The 21,204-nt window shown below is 40.3% G+C and overlaps 1 protein-coding gene across 26 annotated transcripts in view; it reads right to left on the bottom strand.

The window, feature by feature from the left end:
- LOC101963192 (microtubule actin crosslinking factor 1) overlaps positions 1–21,204 on the bottom strand; it is a 347,556-nt gene that overhangs the window by 4,249 nt on the left and 322,103 nt on the right. For 16 of the 26 annotated variants that reach the window (XM_078025963.1, XM_078025971.1, XM_078025962.1 and 13 more), the window contains 10 exons: positions 19,501–19,621; positions 18,794–18,957; positions 17,093–17,255; positions 14,905–15,059; positions 14,279–14,353; positions 13,219–13,236; positions 10,214–10,331; positions 9,383–9,451; positions 1,794–2,005; positions 1,110–1,220 (listed from right to left, as the gene is read on the bottom strand). In XM_078025963.1, the coding sequence (XP_077882089.1) occupies positions 1,110–1,220; positions 1,794–2,005; positions 9,383–9,451; positions 10,214–10,331; positions 13,219–13,236; positions 14,279–14,353; positions 14,905–15,059; positions 17,093–17,255; positions 18,794–18,957; positions 19,501–19,621 (1,206 nt within the window). The remainder of the gene's footprint in view (positions 1–1,109; positions 1,221–1,793; positions 2,006–9,382; positions 9,452–10,213; positions 10,332–13,218; positions 13,237–14,278; positions 14,354–14,904; positions 15,060–17,092; positions 17,256–18,793; positions 18,958–19,500; positions 19,622–21,204) is intronic. The other 10 variants (XM_078025975.1, XM_078025976.1, XM_078025977.1 and 7 more) reach the window with 6 other exon arrangements.

Below are 21,204 nucleotides of genomic sequence, written 5' to 3'. Positions count from 1 at the left end.
CCGAAACCTCAAAATGAAATGAAAATAAAAAATTATACCTTAAGACAAAAGCCCATCTACCAGAACTGTATGAGAATTTGCATTTCATAATTAAATGTTTAAAATTTTAGAAGTTTTGAGATTTTCATGAAACTGGAGCCATTATGAAAGAGAAGCAGGATCAACAAGTCAAATGTTGGGGTTTCATGGCACCAAGTCCCCACATCATGTTCTAAACCAGAAAGATTTCTGAACTAGAGTTTTAGGTAGGAGCAGGATGAATCCCAAAGCAGTTCATTCACAGCCGCTGCCTTCTTGTGCCTCCCCAGTGTCTGCCTGAAGCTTTTCCTGACAAAAGACAATGCCATGCTTTGAGGCACGAGAACCCAAAGTTTCCCTGTAGGAGCCAGAATGCAAAAATGTACTGTGATCAGACAAGCTGCTGGTCCATGCTTTGTTTCTGAAACATTGCTCTTCTAAAACTCTTTAGGCATTTTAACGGCTGCATTTGAACATGCTTCATTGCTGGCAAGTGTTTTCAAATCAAGGCTATAGAAACCCACAATGCTCGGCCAAGGAATTCAAAAGTTAAAATCGGAGTCCCAGAGCAGTGGTCACTGATACTGCGCTTGCCTGAAATAGACAATATCCATGCCTTGGGCCAGTGTGGCAGTACCAACCACCCTGGGGAGGTGTCAGGGTGGGTGGTGCCAACCACTCTCCAGTTGTAAGCAAAGATAGAATATTGGTGAACATGCGCCGTAGTTGAATTTCAAGTGTTCATAACTCGTCTGTGTATCTGACATTTGGAGACTCCAAGAGGCCCCACTATAAACAAAACGAATAAACAAGTCACCAGGAATGACCATTATTTACCACACTGAACAAATATCATGTTGAAGACTGTTAAAAATTTGATCTAGTTTTAGGTATCTCTCAATTATCTCCAATTTTGTTGAATCCGAGTTAGAAACTCCTGAAAACACTTAACCAGATGAATCAGCTGTGCCAGAAGCACATAAGAATGAAGGAGAGGTGGGCTCGAGTCAGGAAGAAGAGCTGGGCAGGTTCTTGAAATGATCGAGGGCTTCATCTTGACCATCTCCCCACTCAGCAAAGCCATACTCTACCTCGGGGCTGGGCAGCTGGAGGTCAGGACAATGGCTGTCCCTGACAGGGGTGCCAGCCTTACTGTTTACCAACCAGGGTTTGTCATAACAGCGAGAGAACTGAAGTGGAGTCTGTGAAACGAAAATCCAAAGGGAAGGAGGGGAACAATTGAAAGTGGAACAGAAAGGGGACAAATTGGGAACAGAAACAAATAAATAAATAAACAAATAAATAAAATAGAAGACACTAAATTTTAAAGAAATAGAAAACAAAATAAAACGCACATCAGTCCAACAGGACAAGAGGGACCAGGCAGAAAGGCAATAGCATTCTTTATACATGACCAATTGAAAGAGTAAAATTATTTGTTAGCTCAGCTGCATACACAGTGCTTGAGTTTTCAAAACTAGGATTTCTGGGTCTCAAATTCAAACTAGCAATGACAAGAAAGAAATCCTTCTGATGTAACTGGCCTGAATGTGTATTTATGTTGTCTATGTGTATTTAATGTTGTCTATTCCACTGTAAACATTTTAAAGTCCGCATATTTGTGTGTTGTGCCAGGGCCTGGACATACTAGGTAGAGCTGGTTGCATGTTTCTATGTCTCTCTCTTCCTGGGAGTCTTTCAGAGGCTACCCTGAACAACGAACACTGCCCAAGATGGGAATGGGGAAGGAGGCCATAAGGGAGGTCAGCACATACCTTGGTCCCACTGGCGGGGGTTGCTGGAGAAGATGGCATGGATGTACAGCTGTGGTTACTCTGACTAGCACTTGAGCTAGAGCGGGTGGGAGAAGCTGCCCGGGAAGATGGTTTGGATCTTCGACCTCGTGATCGAAAAGGGGTCATTCCCTGGGATGCCCCCTCTGGTAGGATGAATTTCTCTCTAAGTTCGATGTTAGTTCTACCTCGTGCTAAAAAAAGGGATACACACACACACACATACACAATATCAGTTAATCTTAACAATACCTTTTCAATGGTTGTATAGGAGCTTGACCCCATGAAAAGTTACTTAACTTACAGGCCTTGTACCATCTGTGGATTCTTTATATAAGCTATATCCATGACTTATCAGCTTTGCTATAATTCTGATCCACAACAGACACAGGGACTCAAAATATCCTAGCTTGTGATAATAAGCAAGTCTCTGTGTACAGAGTACCATCCTGTTCTGCTGTCCAAGTCTTGCTCTGCACTGTTCCCTGGGGTAAGCATACTGTAACTGCTCAAGGTGAAGCAGGCACAACAGACCACAGGGCTCCAATGTTAATCAAAACTCCTTTTCTCTCTCATAGGATGTGTATTTTTTTTTGCTCAGCATTTGCAGGATATGTGATAAGGAAATTGGGAAAAAAAAATACATTAGTGAAATTGACATTGTCTGGACTCTTCTGTTTGAATTCAGTCAATCACAATCCAAAAGATAGGGGTCTAAGGACTCAGAACAGTAAAAAAAAAAAAAAAAAAAAAAAAAAAAAAAAAAAAAAAGATGACAGAATCATTAAGAAGTAAACGTGGGGGGAGAGAGAAAGAACAAGACCATGCACAAAATTTGCCAGTGAGAAACTGTTAAGTCAAAAAATGAAAGCAGTAAAAAGCTGAAGGGGCAGCTGCAAGTGGAGCGGAACATCAAGGTGGGAGACTCTGGAACTAGTACTGAAGGCCACGGTGCTGTTTCATGGCTTTCTGGAGTTGTAAGGCCAGAACTTAAATTATGATTCACACAGAAAATATCAGTAAGCCCAAAACAAATGTTAAATATGAAAGACACTATTAACGTAAAAGAAATAATTTCTTGGAGTATGTCCTTTGTTTCTCCCTGAAAGATCCTATAATAACCCTCTACCTGCTCATCCAGCCTAGATTGTTTACTTTTAGAATATATTAGACGTATCTGGGCACTGTGGCACACACCCATAATTCCAGTGACTCAGGAGGTTGAAGCAGGAGGATCACAAGTTCAAGGCCAGCCTTGGCAACATAGTGAGATCCTATCTCAAAATAAAAAGGACTGGGGACGTAGCTCAATGTAAAGTATCCCTGGGTTCAATCCTCAGTCCAAGGGGGGGGGGCGGGAAAGTACTAGGCATATTTGAATAATAGACTGCTGAGGAACTCTGGAAAAACAGAACCACCACCATTATTTGTTGTTCTTTTCTTCTCAACATATGATATGTTGACATACCATTTCAAAGCATTGGATTAAACGCACTAACTTGTGGCTATCAAAACCACTGAGCTACAGGTCCGGTTCTGCCACCAGCTGGGATCCTTCCTGCTATGAGCCTGGGGAAACCCAGGCTCACCAAAGGAGATCAGGCTGCCTGTCTCTTAAGGACTCAGCTCATCTGGATGGTCTGACTTAACAGTCCCTAACACACTCAGCTCTTTCTTCCTCAGTCCCAATGAAATGTGCCTCTCAAGATTTATTCCTTGGCTAGTCTTCTCTGCATCCTTTTTTTCAGACTTTAGCACTCTTCTTTGTCTATACGCATTAGCAGGAATTCATTCTCAAAGAGGATTTCCTTCAGCACCTGGGTACCTTTTTTAAGACTATACATCATGTCTGAAGTGCTCAGCTAGATGGGTATACAGATGGTAATTAGGTGACACTGAGAAATAGAAATAATTTTTTCAGCTGAGGACCTCAATACCCCCAAAGAATTGTTTGTGGCCCCTAGCTGCAGTGAATTTCATATGTATGGTCTAGTAAATATTTGATAATTCACTTCAGAGCAAACTTTGCTAGAAAACAACAGGGGTTACAAGAGTTTCAAAAACTTTGAAACAGTAACCCAGCTGCAGACAGTGACATGTTAGAAAGGGTTACGGGCCAGGTACATTGATATACACCTATAATCTCAGCTACTAGGAGAGGCTGAGGCAAGAAGGTCACTTGAACCCTGGATCTGAGACCTGCCTGGGCAACATGTAGAGATCCTGTCCCCCTGCCAAAAGGGGAGAGAGGACTATATATGTAATAACAGAGTGATAATATAATTCCTCACACACTATACAATTTACAAAGTGTTATCATGTGCAATATTGTATTTGACTGTTATTAGCATCTCTTCCATTCCAAAGGAATGGGAAGATTCAGAGGCCAAGGTCAAACAAAGCTATGGCAGAGCTGGGCCTAAAGCTCTATTCTTCTACTTACTTATTTGTTCATCTTACCCTGCCCCCAGGTCATTCTGAGCCACAGTCTTTGCAGCAGCAATTGTATTTAGCTGTTGCTAACCTCCTCTCATCCCACACAGGCCTCCATTCCTACCACTCCATAGAAATTGTGCAAAGGGCCTTGATAATGTCCGTGTCATAGGAATGGGGCTTTTTTTTTTTTTATTTAAATTGTAGAAAGGTTGACATGCTCAGAAAATTACAAAAAGAATAAGTTACTTAATCTCACAATCACAACCCAGGGGACAGCACTATTAAAATGTTGGTATGAGGGCTGTGGTTGTGGCTCAGTGGTAGGGTGCTTTCCTTGCATGCCTGAAGCACTGGGTTTGATCCTCAGCACATTAAAAAAAAAAAAAAAAAAAAAAAAAAAAAAGCTACTGTGTCCATTTACAACTAAAAATAAAATAAAGACTAACTGGGTGTAACTGTAGGCAGGTGGGGCATGGGGACTTGTCCATAGAGATTATGTCTTGTCCTCCAGGCTCCTCTGATTCCTGGCTACCAGGAGGTGAATAGCTCCATGGCCTTAGGCCAGAGCAATGGAGCCAGCTGACTATGGATTGAGACCTCTGAAACTGTGAGCTCAAATAAACATTTCCTCCTTTAAACTGGTTTTGTCAGATATTTTGGCCATGTGACAAAAATCTGACTAACTCAATTGTCTAGACCTCTTAGAAAACTTTTGCACACCACACATCTTGATGTTTCCTTAGGATAAATTTCTGCAAGTGGATTTATAAAAAACATGTTAACTGATGTGTTAACCATGATCAAGACTGATAATCTCCAAAATGTTACACCAAAGTACATGCCCCCCCACCACCCCAAATACATAGTATATCCAATTTACTTCAGCCTGGTCAATTGCCTGTTATTAAGTTATGTGTGTGCAGGTGAAAGTCTGACAGTTTGATAGGTAAAAGCATCACATCTTAGCTTTTAATGTTTAATGTGTTGGGAGTGTGGGGAATTACCTTCTCTCTTCTTTCTGAAACACTCTCCTCTGGCTGGGATGCAACTCAGTGTAGAGTGCTTGAGTAGCACAAATAAAGTCCTGGGTTCAATCCTTAGTGTCATTGCCCCGCCCCAGCCTCAAGGACACCGCTCTGCTGCTTCTCCTTCTTCCCTGTTCATTCCTTAGTTCATTCCAGGTCTGCCCACAGTCCTGTTCTCCCTCTTGGACTTTCCACCTGGTAACAAACTTGTTCCTCTGAGAACTCAGTGCCACCCTTGTCATACCCAATTCCTATGTACATTCTCAGCATAGTCCTTCCTGATGTCAGAAGTTATAGGCAAAGACCGAGCAGACATAGCCAGAAACCAGGGAGTGCATGGAGGCACTGACCTCCTGATGGCAGTTCAATCACGAGTCTACCTTCTAATACCTCTTGAGCCTCTTGAGTCCCTGGAGCCTTTCCATGCCAACCCCCCCCCACACACACACACACTGGTGTGGTTCAGGAAGCATCCCCTCCACCCTGGTGACTGCAACAGCTTCCAACCAGTTTCCTTGTTGCCACACTCATCCCCCAGAATGCATTTCTAGATAAAAATCTGTGTAGATTGCTTAGAGTAGAATTTCCCACACTGAAGTTTCTGAGAGGTTCCTCTGAGAGGGGTTTGGTAAACACTGCCCTCTTCATGTCCCCCTTGGGAGAGCCCTGATGAGGCTAGCACTTGGCCAGCTCTGAGAGTCCTGCAGTAAAAGAAGTATGTTTAGCTTTACCTCAGCATCTTTCAAAAGCAACTGACCATGATTTTTTTTTATTTTCCAAGGACTGGGAACCAGGCAAGCATTATGTGACCAAGTGCCCATAAATATGTGGTGGCCTGGCCTCCACCAACGGGTCCCAGCTGCCAGCCACTTTGCACAATCTTATCTGGCCATCAGCCTTGCACACCTTTCCACGGTCACATGGGATTAATTGTGGTTCCCTTTCAATCCCACTGTTGACACTCCTGTACACCTGAACCTGTGGCTTCCTGGACTGTGAATGGCCAGGGGCCCTCTGTCTGTCCAGTGTCACTTCTCTGATGCAGCTGAAGCAACACCTCCTTGTCCTGACACCCTCTCTACCTGTGTGAGCAGACCCATCTTCCCTGCCTCGCTCACCCAACTTACTCACTGTATCAACTGAAGGGCATTTCTTTATTCACCTGTGCTCCTTCACTGGGCTGTGAGCTTCTTGAGGCAGGGACTGTCATTTTAATTTACCTCTGTGTCCCAACCTCATGTTTAGGGGTTTAACAAGTATCTGTGAAACCCAATAGCCTCTATTCCTCTGAAAATGGGTAGACCCAACCTTTTTAAGAGATGAATCTCATGACTTTCATGAGGTATTCTGTTAAGAAGTGCTCCTTCCTTCTTCAGGGATGAAGAACAGAAGCTCAAAGATGCCCCAGTGAAATTCGCTCTCTAACTCTGTGACTGGCTCTCGAGCCACAATGCAAATCTATGAGTTTTCATTACTGAAATCACGAGATTATATTCAGGCTTGCCAGACCTACTATAGTTAGAATACAAAAAGAAATAGCAACTTAAAAGAGCAGAGAAATAATGCATTCTGCTGTCAAAAATAAAGAAAAAAAAAAAAAAAGAGCAGAGAGAACAGTTTTCCATAAGAAAGGTCTACAGGAGTGGAGATCATCCAGAGTCACCACCAGCAGAGTTAACACTGCATTTTGTGGTTTGAAAACCTGTTGAATCCTAGCACAGAATCTGAGGCTGAACTCTCTTGTGACCAAGTCAGACAGAGGCTGCCATGGGGGAGGCACAATGAAACCATGTCAGGTTTAACTCTGTCAAGGAGACCATCATTTTCTAAGGGCAACTGACATTGCAACAGGCCTGTTAGTAAATATTCAGTTATAAGCTACTGTTTAATAGGTGTAGGATTTTGGTTCTACAAGATGAAGACAGATTCATGGACATGTGGTATAGTGTGAATATACTTAACTGTACATTTAAGAGCTATTAAGACAGTAAATCTTATGTGTATTTTATGGAAATTAAGTCAATTCTAAGCCAAAATATGCCTTTTAAATTTCCATAAATGAAAATTTCTAAATCTTTATTTGGGAGACTATGTTTGATGCTTAAAAACATACATAGTAGCCTAGGTACAGGAATACCTATTTTTGAGGCAGCAGGTCACTTTTATTATTATCCAAAGCATTATGATTTCCTCTGCCATGGATGAAGACTAAAATTAAAACTTCTGACTGTGGCATTACAAGGAAATTGTAAAACTAGCAAATCTACCTAGTGGAATATCTTTACATTTTACATTTGGCTAAAGCAATAAGTTGAAGATCTTCCATCATTCCCAACAGCTATGTAAAAGGAAGTAACAAATGATAATAGTGTACACTGGCATCAAGAACCTTGGTACAATTTTATACTATCCTCAGTATAATGTTCTATATAGTCCAGAGGCCCAAGGAAATACACCAGAAATGAACATAAACTCTACCACAAGCAGTGTTTCTAGAAGCCATGTTAGTCCTATAGAATCCTAGTTTCAAGGAACTTCTCTTTTTCTTATTCATGCTCTTCCAACCCACTGCCATCCACTCCAGCCCTTAGGTGTTCATTTCCTAACACTATTTTTTTTCATTGTTGGTGGTGGGATGTTGGGGATTGAACCCAGGGCCTCATGAATGCCAGGCAACACTTTACCATTAAGTCACATCCCCAGGCCCCTAACAATCTTTTAACTGACTAGAAATAACTCATCCTGTCCCTTACTAATAGAGTTCAGATATTTAAAAGTGCTGGAGAATTCTTTACTCCATAGCTAAAGAATGGAGGTGATAATAAATTCTAGGAGGACACTCTTGGAGAGAGATGGGAAAGCCTTACCTTGTTTGCTCCAAGTGCTGCTGAAAAAGGCTATCATGGTTCATAGAAAATAGCTACTAGATGGCCTTCCCAAATTTCCTTGGGGTTCCAATTTTTAGATAAGAATAAAGCAAGCAGTATTCTTCTTGGCTAGCAGCATAATGTTATTGTCAATAGAGCAGGCAACAAATAAACAGGCAACCGAGGATTCCACAATGCCACATGCAGTATTTTTGTTTAGTCCAATCATACATGACAGGAAAATAAAAACCTTTATTAATAAATTTGGAACATGATAATGTTTTACTGGGTTAAAGTTAAATTCTCAAACTGACTATATTCTTTCAGAAGTTTTTATTAGAAAAGGTGTTTTCAAAATTAACTTAAAAAAAAAAAACCCTTATAATGGGGGCTGTGGTTGTGGCTCAGCGGTAGAACACTTGCCTCGCATGTGTGAGGTACTTGGTTCAATCCGCAGTACCACATAGAAATAAAAATAAACAAAATAAAAGATATTGTGTAAAAAACAAACATACAAAAAAACCAAACTTATAATGGAGATTTTTAGTGTTTCGTTTTTATTCTGGTTTATTAGAGTAAATGAAGAATGAGTTAAAGTAAGAGGACAAATTTATGGGCATATCTGAATTCATTCAAGAACTGTATGTTTTAGTTCTGTCCTAACTGCTTCAGAATATGACTCTAAACCACTTCCAAAGAAGTTATATAACTGTACTGTAAACATTTCTGCTATGTCAATAAACCTTAATAATTATGCAGGCTGGATCAACATAATACACATAACAAGCAGGTATGTGAGCTTCTGAGACACACAGCATGGTGGTCATAGTCACAATGACTTGGATTTGAATCTTGCTTCTGCCATTTATTGGCTGCCTGTCTTTGAGCAAGTTATTTAAGTTTTCTATGCCTTAATTTCCTATAATGTAAAATGGAGATAACAGTATCAATACCTCATAGGGTGGTTAAGAGGCATAAATCTGTTATTTGTAATAAAGTGTGTAGCACATAAGGGTATAGAAGCATTTGTTAAGTAGAAAACAGAACCAACTCCATGGATACTGTCTCAATGAGTGTTTCATGCCCTGTCAATGTAGAATAGTTGGAAAAGCAATGGTTTGGCTATTTCAAGCATTCATGAAAGCAGCAGATATCAAGAGCCAAGAGGTGTTATAGTTTAAGAAGCAAAGCCATTCTCCACGGACGAAGGCATGGGAAAGAGGGACAAAGGGTAAAAGCCAACCTATGGGAGACTGACTGGAAATCGAAGAGCTGGAATCAGAGCGCTTTATTTTACTCCCAGGATGGTGAACTAGAATAAAAAATATATAAACACAAAGAAACAGAGACAGAGCTGGAAATGCAGAAACTAGTCAAGAAAGACAAACTGGGAGACAGTGGGGGAGAATCTTATACACCCACATGCAGCTCCGCTAACAGGATAAAGGAAAGCATATAGCTAAGCAGGATTCAGCAACTGGGATTTGGACATTTTCCCCTTTGCTGCTCATTTGATAGCTTTTTTTCCACCTTTGGGCCAGTGGGTCAGCCTTTCACATTTAATAGGAAGACACCCTATGGTCTTAGGTGACCATCTGTCTTAGAAGTGTTGGTGCTGTTGGTAGGTGTCCTTTAACCTCCTTCCTAGTCAGGGGGGCTTACCAATTCTTCCCTTCATGGGAAGAGCCCAATACTCTCTGAGTTGCAGCCACAGGAATTATAGAAGGGATCTAGGCTCTAAGATACAGGAACCTAACTAAAAGGCTCCTTGCTAGGCTGGTGTTAATAACACTCCAAACTGAAATGTTCAGATGATACCATTCAAGTCTTAATTCTCATTTCTGCATTCTCCCTGACAGCACTGACCTCTCTAGCCTTTTCTCCCTGGCACTTGAGTTCTAATTTGTGGTAGGTGGGACATTATCTAGGCAGTGTGAAAAAACAATGAACAAGACCAGAACTGTGACAAAACAAAAACAAAAACCCACCAACACTTCTAGAAGCACGAAAAGAGCAGCAGTGTGGCCCTACCTAACATCCTAACATGTACCATCCACTCAGGATGCTTCCTTACCTCGGCAGGGATCATTTTTCACTAAAAATTCATCCAAGGCCATCCATCCTCCACCAACCCGGACCATCACTGTGCTGCGCAGAATACGGACCAGCCGCAACTGCTGAGAATCCCCAAACTGTAGAATCAAGGGAAAATTTAATGAGTATGCCTTAAAGTAGATTTATACTTTTTCCCCTAAAGCAGACTGTATTCAGAAGGAATGACAATGTCGTAGTTTTGGGAGAAATTTAAGCTCCATTTTGCATTTTTCATAAGAGGGTTAATAAATAGGAAAGCAGAAACATCAAGCTACAGGTCTGTGTCTTCAAGTACTTTCCACTGGGATAGAGTCCTCTCTTCCTGATCACACCCCTGCACCAAAAGGAGAGGGGGGAAAATAGATAAATGTTCTCTCCTTTTGATTCTCTTAAAGATTCTGCCCAAATCGGTGCCTACACTCTGTTATGCAAATTTGTTTTTCTAAAAGATAGGGGGTGGATGTCAACTTCTGAATACAGTGTGCTTAAAAGTTAAATGGAGAACATCAAATTCTAAGTCAAGCCATAAGGAAACCCTTGCAAAGCATCATTATTATAAGCTTGGAAGAAAAACAAGACTTTTTGCATCTGATTTTCTGAAGTAAATCCTAAGTATTCTCTAATTGCAATGTCTCCAGGAGAAAGGGTTTCTTCAAGCTACAAAATGATCAGAAAGCATTTATTCTAAAATTTAGTTGAAGAAATAAAAAACTTAATTGCCCATAATTCTAATTAGTATTCAATAATTATTCTGGACCTTGGAACAAGCATGATCTTCTAGTGTTTATTTTTTCCTTTTGTTCTAATATTCCTATTTTCTGGCTCTATCTTGCCATTTGGAGTTTCCCATTGCATAAATAGCCCAAAATAAAGTAAGAGGCATCAAAAGAGAAGGATGCTGAGATTCCAAAACAAACATCAAACACTTGGTTAAAGAAACTGAATTCCTAAAGTTATTTAATTCAAGGAATATGTTCTCAGGGGAGTGGAAAAGGGATTACTGAATTGTCAACCAGCATTTTCAAAGTTATAAAGGAGAATAACTTTGAAACAAGGCAGAAAAATGGAAAAGGTGAGAAATGATGTTTAAGAAGGGCATATAACCATCCTCCTTCATTATTAATAACTGGTATAGTTGTCCATGTTTCTCAGCAGCTCTGACTCCAGTGCACTATTTATATAGGCAAGGAGACTAAAAAATCTTGTCCCTTCCTTCCCAGCCATTTACTTTGAATATAAATAGTCCTATGCTAATTTTTTCATAGTTAAAAATTTTATACAAGTGACTACAGCAACAGCATGGTGGGGCAGAAGCAGCACTCCTTGCAGCTATGAGGGAGGAAATGCCCTATCATGGAGGGCAGCTGGCCCCTGCTGTGTAGGAAGCTTGTTCTGGGAAGTAGCTAGGCTTCACCAGATCAAGCACAGTGACCCCCAAGTCACTGTCTAATTTGATATCACTAGCTTTTCTCGGTATAGGTGAGGAAAAAGAGTAATATGTACTTGTGTGTCCTCCGGAGTGAACAGGAAGGCACCCAGGGAGAAGTTTATTCTTAGAATACTATGTCCTAGAGTTTACTACTCCATTTATCTCATGGTTGGCTTCTCTTTAATTTCTCAATGAAGTTCTATTAGAAAGATTCTCACTTGTTTCTGCTGAGCTCTGGGAAAAGGAAATTTGATCCAAGGCAAGAAGAACCAGAGTAGCTGGGGAAGCTGAGGCTAGAGTGACAAGTGGTAGGAGAGTTACAACAGCTCTAAAAATAGAAACCTACAGAATAGGGTTGTCAGAGAGGCTGAGAACTCTGAACCAGAGTCTTGGAGGCCAGTAACCACTGTTTCCTTTTCTCACAGGGAAGTGGGTTCTTAATGATCGCACTGGTATTAGCTGTATGACACTGACATGTGTTCTTTGAAGCCTCAGGCACCTTGTGTATAAAATAATTTTATAATTTTATCCGTAACATTAGAATGACTCATCTGACCCTCTTTCGGTCAATAAAGCAGTGGAAGAGGGCAACAGTGCCCCTTCAAAGAGGCCCTAGTACCTGAATGTCACCAGGAAGCAGGCATGCTGGGTGCTCTACTGCAAGGATTTATTTAAAGCCACTTGACTGTTCTCATCTTCAGTTTATTTCTATCCCGCTCTTGCCACTGGCCCAGAACATTACTGTAGTTAGTGATTATTGCAGTACCTGGAATTGAGCATTGACTGAGGGCCTTAAATCAACTCTTAGTGTTTCGAATTTCACACCAGAGAGACAGATTTAACATGCAACTTTCTTTGACATTTAAAAGACACAGGACCCATGAGCCCTCAAAAAGATCTGAAAGGTTAGAATTACCAAGCGGAGTCAAAGCATCCAATCTTTTATATAAGTTTAATTTGATATCACTAGCTTTTGGTCATAACTGGCAAACTTTAAGCCATAGTCAATTATAATTTCTACACTATAATTTTCAGGAACTTTGTAATTATAAAATATAATAGTAAGTAATGATAAATATTAATGAAGTACTTATACAGAGAGTACTAAAGCACCCCTAGAACTTTTTGACTTTGTGTACATTATGTAAAACTTGTGCTGTCAAAAGACTGATAAAAATCAGGAAGAACTGAGCTGTGACTTCCAATATAGAAGTACAAGAGTAGGCTCATCTTACAAGTAAAATGGACTGATACCCTAGTCTCAATTTTCCAAGTCATATTACTTATAACTCAGTACAGCATAGTGTCATCTTTAACCAATCTAAGTTTAAATAGAATTTTTCATCTTTAAAAAACAAAAATAAGTATACTTTGATCCTTTTGCCACTCAGACAGCTTTATAATACTGGCCCTGTTAGCAGTTTCTCCACTTGGTAAGACAACCAGATGTGACCCAGGCATGCTTTAGATTATGTCCTCTCCCCACAGCAAAGAACAGGCAGCATCAGCTACACAGACCATATCCACTGAGGAGAACATTGCAAGGCACACTGTACCTGATTGCCGAGGAAGAACTACAGACAGTAAGAATAAAGGATGGAGGAAAAAAAAGAGAACATTTTGTCAAATTAACACTAAAGAATGAAATCATATCATGTTACCAGTCTTTTGAATATATACTGACTATACTACCAGTGAACTCCTGCCACAGAGTCATGATTTTACAAATTAAGAAGCTCTAACCTTTTACTCTGTTGCTCATTAACTCATTTCTCTCCGAGGTTATTAAAAAACAAGAAAACAAAACCTAACAAGCAAGCATAGGATTACCTGGAGCTCTAACTAATGTCCTGAGTAGGATTCAAGGCAGAGTCACCCAAAGCCCTCAGCTAATAGCAGCCTGGTGTAGATTTGGTGTAGTTTGAGGATATTTTTGAGGCACTAATGAAACCTAGATTTTCCTGTTTTTTTTTTTTTTTCCCCAGCCAAGCACAATCATCTACATCCTCTTTGCCAAACATATATTTTTCTTAGGATGGCGGGAATCCCAACAAACTGCTGAATATATTTTAGGAGCCCTATTTTGAATTCCTTTTATGTCCTTGACCCTGGTCCCAAAGAAGCTAAAATACAAGTACAACTCACCGTTATGGCCACATCTAACCTCCCCAGAGTGCCCAGGCCCCATCTGTAGCCCAGCTCAGAACAGGCACAGCATCTGTTTGGGGCCTTGACATGGTTCCCCCAGTCTTCTGAGGGCCTGGGAGATGCTCAGGCTCAAGATAACTGCCTTTTTGGAGTGAATAATCAATCAGTAGGTATGGTTTCCAAAGGTACCTTCATCCCTGCTTAAAGACTTTGGTTAGCAGTGTGATGAAGACTCTTAAATGATCACTATCTTATCAAATACAAGCTACTGTCAACCTAAATCTGGTAAGCTCAACAGGATACCTGACATTTGACCTCTAGAGATGAGGCCGAAGAGTGACTACATCTCAAGGCCATGGGCACCAGAAGATGGGACAACCCAGTCTGCTGTGTGTCAGGTTCTTTCACCTATAAGGGCCACATATGAGGAAACAACCACCTCAGAGGACTGGCTCTTCTCTTCCTTACCCGGTATTTATTCTCTCCGATCTGTTCCACCTGAAACCTCTTTGCACACTTGCACTGTGCCACTTGTCTTGTGACCTATTGGTTGTGAACAATAACAAAAATAAATCGTGATGGATAAAACAAGACTTCCTAGTCAGAGAAATAAAGACCCCCCTTTTTAACATATAAACAGAGAAGCCATAATTAATTTTTTTTAGGCATTTCAGGACTTTGACATAGGTATTTATCTTCTAATCCAAATTAATCCAAACTGTGTTACTCAATGAAGTAATAGAGACATTGAGAAAGAAAGGCTAGAAAGAATTTCCCAAGTAACTATACAACATGTTCTTCATCCTGCTTCAGAATTCCTTTAGAGGTAAATGCTAATATGCATGCATCAAAATCAAATGATCATGGCTGGGGTTGTGGCTCAGTGGTAGAGTGCTTGCCTAACATGCAAGAGGCATTGGGTTCAATCCTCAGCACCACATAAATGTAAAATAAAGATATTGTGTCCACCTAAAACTTAAGAATAAATAAAAAAAAATTAAAAAAAGACTGATATGGTAACTGTACCCAACCAAATCCAAGATAGTATAAATTTATGGTTAAAAATACACTCAAAAGACAGTCATTTCCCATACCTCATCTTCAATTTTATCTGCATCAGTTGTTGGTCGATAAGCATCCTTGTTGGGATGAAGAGCAGCCACAAATTCATAGTAGTCAATGTAGCCATCCCCATCCCGGTCAAAAATGTCGGCCACAGCAGTCATTTCTAACTTGGTGGTAGGGAACTCTGAAAAAAAGGAATCATAGTGTGAAACATTGAGAGGCCTTACTTGGTTGGTTGGCAGTTATATAAGTATTTGAAAGAAAAAAATATATAAAGATTAAACCCACCCCACTTTTATAAAGATAAAAAAAAAAATCACTCAAAAATTTCTTTCTAGGGGCTGGGGTTGTGGCTCAGAGGTACAGTGCTTGCCTAGCATGTGAGAGGCACTGGGTTTGATTCTCAGCATCACATATAAATAAATAAGTAAAATAAAGGTCTATCAACAACAATAAAAATATTCTTTAAAAATATAGCATTAGAGGCTACTAGTTAAGACTTTAGAATTTCTGTGTATAGACTTCCTCACTTCCTACAGAATTAAAATACTAAAGTAATATTTCAGATATAACAAAAGGCATAAAATATTACAGTTACTCAGACAGACCTACCACATAAGAATTATCCACTCCACTACTACTGGTTTTTAGATGAGTCACTATCTCAGAATAGAGACAATTTTGAATTAATAGAGGAAGTTTTTTTCTACACTTAGATTGTTGATTTCATTCTTAATAAACTGCTTTCCACAGGGAAGTGTGAACATTCGTAATAGTCAGAGCGATTTATCAAAACATAAATTAGATTATATTGTTTCTCAGCCAAAAACCTGATGGCTCCCCATTGTCCTGCTACCTTTGGAGTGATACTTGAACTCTTCACTATGGCCCACAAGGACCTACATTAACTGCTGCCTATCCTTCCAACTCCACCTCTTTCCTCTTAGGTTGTAACACACCAGCTATGTTAACCTTTCTATTACTAGAATGTGCCACATTCATTCCCATTTCAGTGCTCTGTGCCTACTGTTATCTCTTCCCTAACTCCTCCCACAAACCTTAATATGGTTGGATCCTTCTCATCATTGAGATCTCACCTCAAATAGTACCTGCATAGACAGGCCTTCTCTGACTTCCTTACTTGGAGTTACACAGCTTAAGAAGTGCTTTGTGATCTTGGCAAGATACTTCAGTGCTTTATGCCTCAACTATGTCTTCTGCTAACATGTTGTAAGCTATTATAGAGAGATAAAAAACTGCATTTGTGAAAAATATTCTTTTTTTTTTTGGTGGTATAGGGATTGAACCCAGGGCCTAGTGCATGCAAGGCAAGCATTCTACCAACTGAGCTATATCCCCAGTCCTTTTTTTTTGTGTGTGAAACTGCCAGTGGACAGGGGAAATCTAACATGGAGCTATGTCCTCAATCCTTTTTATTTTTAAAAAATTTGAGACAGTGTGTCTCTATGTTTCCCAGGCTGTACTCCAACTTGAGATCCTCCTGTCTCAGCCTCCTAAATTTCTGGGTTTACAGGTGGGTGCCATCATGCTTGATTTATGAAGAAACTTCAAAGTTTTAAAAAATATCTTATTCAGAACCTCATAATTCACAAAAGTTAGTTTCTTAGTTATACCTCAAATGTTTTTGTCTTGCCCCAAGGTATCAAACACACACACACACACATACATGTACATATATTTCCAGGGAAATGAGATTTTTCTCTCCATCAAAACAACAGATGAGGGCTAGGGTTGTATCTCAGTGAAGAGCACTTGCTTCACCCGCATGAGGCACTGGGTTTAATCCTCAGCACCACATAAAAATAAATAAAGATATTGGGGTCTATCTACGACTAAAAAAAAAAAAAAAAAAAAAAAAAAAGACTTTTTTTTTTTTTGGTACCAGGCATTGAACTCAGACGCACTCAACCACTAAATCACATCCCCAGCCTTATTTTGTATTGTATTTAGAGACAGGGTCTCAATGAGTTGCTTAGCACCTCACTTTGGCTGAGACTGGCTTTGAACTTGCAATCCTTCTGCCTCAGTCTCCCAAGCCACTGGGATTACAGGTGTGTAGATGACTTGAGCAGGGAGTTACATTACTTCTTCCCCAAGATTACACTTTCACTTCAGAGAGACTGAACATTACAACTTCTAACAGTAAGTGCAAGGAATCCAGATGTGAAATGTATTTGGAATTACAAATGGACTCACTGGATGCTAAAATGCCATCGATAAACTCCTGACGTGTTATCTTCCCATCCTGGTCTTTGTCAATGCGTCGGAAGAAGTCCATTACCCGAGACTTTTTGTGATTCATCCAACGCATATACTTTTTCCTCCAAACATCAAAGTCAAAGTTGGCAAATTCCTTCAACTAGACAGAAATCAGAGGTGTCAATAAGACCTTTTACTTACAGCCCTCAAAGCTTCCCAGAGCATACCGAAGTTCTCACATATTTAGTGAAGTCATGCACGCCTTCTGAGGGGCACCAACAATGCTATCTATATGTTGTCTCTTGTGAAGGCACAATCTGGCTCCTTCACTTAAAGCCATGATTATTTATATGAGCTGCAGTATAATGGGTAAAGCAGGAGTAATGGTAACTGAAAAACCACCACAGAAAATACAGAGCACGAAGAACAAGAATGGGTGGAACCCAGCCTTGCTTTTCCTTTGGATTTTTCCAAGGACCATCCTCTTAGTAGTAGGGAGTAGATTCTATCCCAAAGGGAGATCTCAGCATCCCTCATTTACATTTTTTTTTGAAAAATACTATGACCACACACAGGACCCATATCAGGAGGCTCCTGTTTCCCATTATTTTCTGAAACTTCTATGAGGAAATCTGAGTTCTATATGGAAGAACCCAAACCTGCCCCCATGCATGTTTCTTTGGAATGGCACCAGAGGGAGCAAACTGACCACCTGATGTTTATGTTTAATGTTTGGCCTTAATTGAAAACAAGAGGCCTGTGTGGTGGGCAGGGTGATTTTCAGTTACTTGGACTATGTCAGTGATTCACACTCATTTTGACTTTAGAGTGCAGTAGTTTTCCCCCTGGTCTTTCAAACTCCAAAGTTGGAAGGAACGGGAGAAAAAAGCGCCAAGAACCAAATATGCTTAAAACTCAACCGACCTACGGGAAATAACAAAAAAAAAACACAGAACACTCACTTCTGGGCATAGCTGCTTTGATATGCACAAATAAAAAATATAAAAGATATTAGAGGTTTGTTTTAAAACTAGGAAGTGCAATACTTATCTATTTTTATATTGGTAATGATAGTTCAAAATCAATTTGCTTTTCCACGATCTAGTGAAAACCAACAGAGTAACAAGAAATCTAAAAAATTATTCTTATTTCATAATTGGGTAGTATATATATCTCTACATAAAAGGGCTCAATAATGGTCATTCTTTAAGCTACATATCTGGAGATAACTTGTCAATGTTATGTTCCTGGTTCTGAACCACAGCAAGGTGCCAAGAAGAATCACACTGGATTGGCTAATTAACTGCTTTCCACAACTGGATGCTACAATCTCCTCTGCTGTGTGAGTGGTTTTCTCATGAATAGGTCTTCTCATTCAGAGCATGAAAAAAGAGGACTGGGGCTCAGTGTAGGTCTAATTCTACTTCTTTTTTTAATTTTTATTTTTTATGGCACTGGGGATTGAACCCAAGGACACTTAACCACTGAGCTACATCCCCCAACCCTTTTTGAGATGGGGTCTTGATAAGTTGTTGAGGGCCTTACTAAGCTGATGAGATTATGGACGTGTGCCACCATGCCTGGCTTGTCTGATTCTGCTTTTGAAGAAATAGGTAAAGGCACACAGGTCATATAGAAGGCCTCAGAAGGACCGTTTTAATAACAGAATCACATAAGGGACAGTTGGTGGAGCATTACCTCCTCTAGTCTATCCAAGGCATCATTCAGCTTCCGCTGGCGCTCCAGGGCTAGCAACCACACCTGCTGCCAGCGGGCAGAGAGCTGGTTGATTCGTGGATTTTTTGCTTCAGATTGTGAGAGGATTGGCATGGGAGGAGGTGTAGGCTGACTTAAGGATTTCCCTAAAAGGAAAAATAACCACAAGATTAGAAGAGCTGGTTTTGTCAGTTCAAAAACAGAAACAGCTATAGATGTAAGATCTCTACAAAGCTATCCCGTCTGTAATGAAGAAAAGAAATATGGGACTTGGCAACACGAAGGCTTACTAACTCCAAAACTACAGATCCTCCTAAGCGAATAGGTACTTAACTGTTTTCCATATATTTCCAAACAATTCTTTCTCACCATAGTGGACCAAGGACATACCAACTCAATTGAAAAAGCAATGGATTCTATATGAGTTGATTTATGTTACAATTCAATTAGTACAAGCCAAATGAGAACAGCAGCACCAGGACTAAAACAATGGAAAGGCCTCTGCTAAAGAACAGGTTCTATCATCTTGTATATTACTAGGTAAGAAAAATAAGTTTAAAAAAACAGATTTGCTTAAAACCCAATACAGTTTTGAAAATCAAAAAACAATTCTTTTTGACAGATGCTTAAAAATGCTCATCTTCAATTAATAGAAAGGAAGCATCCCAAATAAAGGGCTGGAAACATACTGCTACCACTGCGGGATTTCTCGATGAAAGGACCATGGCTAGGCTCTATATTCTTCCTTTTGTATGTCTTGGTAACCCGGTCCACATCAGGCTGTTTGCGTGTCATTTCCTCCATAAATGTCTGTTAAATACAAAAAATACGAAAAAGAGTTGAGTGTTTTCTTGGTCTAAAATGGTAACAGGCATCTTCTTATTAACAACTTCTTACTAACAAAGGTCAAAGCCCATGGCAGACTGCCCAAGTGACAGAATGCCGCAGTCTGGCTGGAAACGAATAACCGAGCCGCCACAAAGCCTTGTAGGTTCAAACAGCAACTACTTTATTTCAACTCTTACCGGCACTGCATGTGCGCTTTTTTGCCACCGCCACCCATGCGGCCTTCTCCCGGGACACACCACACACCAACTGGAAATCCCTCCACCGGCACTTCCCCAACCAATAGGAACTCTCTGGGAATACTGAGAACTCCAAAGTAACGGGCTCCCAAGGCAGCAAGAGCCGACCCATTGCCCAACAGTAAAGGTCAAATAAACAATACAATCAATCCAGCTTCACAGCAATTATATATAGCTTAACTCAAATCATCACCTCAATGGTTCCCTGGCATCACCTTTCAAACATTCCCTCTGGCAAATGCCAGAATGACCGGCCCTGGCTCTCAACAACAGAAAACTTTGCAAACTCTCATTCTCTTTAAAAAATTTGACAGAGCAAGGTACTTTATCAGAGGCTAAAGACCTCAAAGAGGAAGACATAGTCTCTGATTTTGAGTAGCTAACACCTAAGTAACGAAAGCCAAGAATTCAGAGCATTAAATGCCATAAAGGTGTTCAGGAAGACAAGGATGAGTAACTCACAAACTGAGGTGGCAAGGAAATCGCCTAAAGTTTGGGGCCTGAGCAGAGTTATTGAGGAATGAAGAATCAGTCAAAGAATGGGGTGAAGCAGTTCAGTAGAGGGAGCCAGACAGAGCTAGGCCCTTCCATTCACTGGCTGAGCAGAGGAGCAATCAGAGGATTGGCAAGAGGTGGGGCTGGAGAGGCAAGCAGGATAAAGATCAAAAAAGGCCTTATGGGGGCTGGGGTTGTAGCTCAGTGGTAGAGCACTTGCCTTGGATGCATGAGGCACTGGGTTCGATCCTCAGCACAACATAAAAATAAAGATTTTTTTTTTTAAAAAAAAAAAGGCCTTATGTCAGACTAAGGGATGGAATTTTATTCCAGGAGCAATGGAAGACATCTGAAAGATTTTGATCCAGGTGACATAATCAAATCAATGTAGAAGGAAGAGTAATGGGGATAGGGAGTGACTAGTAATAGGGAGACAGGTTAGGAAATCATTGTAGTAATTGAGGCAAAACATGGTGAGGGCCTTAGTTATAATGGGAAAGACAGCCAAGAAATATTCTGGAAGCAGAACAGACAAGACCTAGTAAAAGGCTAGATGTAGGGAGCAGAGGAATGGAAAGAATTCCAGATCCATCACTGGCTTCTGTGCTATGGGACTGGGTGAATGAACAAAGAGGAAGCAGGTTTGGGAGGGGTGGGGTTAAGTAAGGAAGACAAATAAAAAATGGAGTTTCAGAGCTGCCTCTAGTTTACCCTATGTCTGTATTTCAGGAGGCAATGATGTTGAAGATGAAAAAAAAGATGTAGAAGTCCTTGGCTTAATATGTGATGTCTAAAGCTGTTGGACTAGAAAAA

This window comes from Ictidomys tridecemlineatus, chromosome 11, assembly GCF_052094955.1.
Source record: "Ictidomys tridecemlineatus isolate mIctTri1 chromosome 11, mIctTri1.hap1, whole genome shotgun sequence".
Lineage (NCBI taxonomy): Eukaryota > Metazoa > Chordata > Mammalia > Rodentia > Sciuridae > Ictidomys > Ictidomys tridecemlineatus.
Note: the sequence above shows the minus strand (reverse complement) of the source record. Positions and strands in the feature narration are given on the sequence as shown.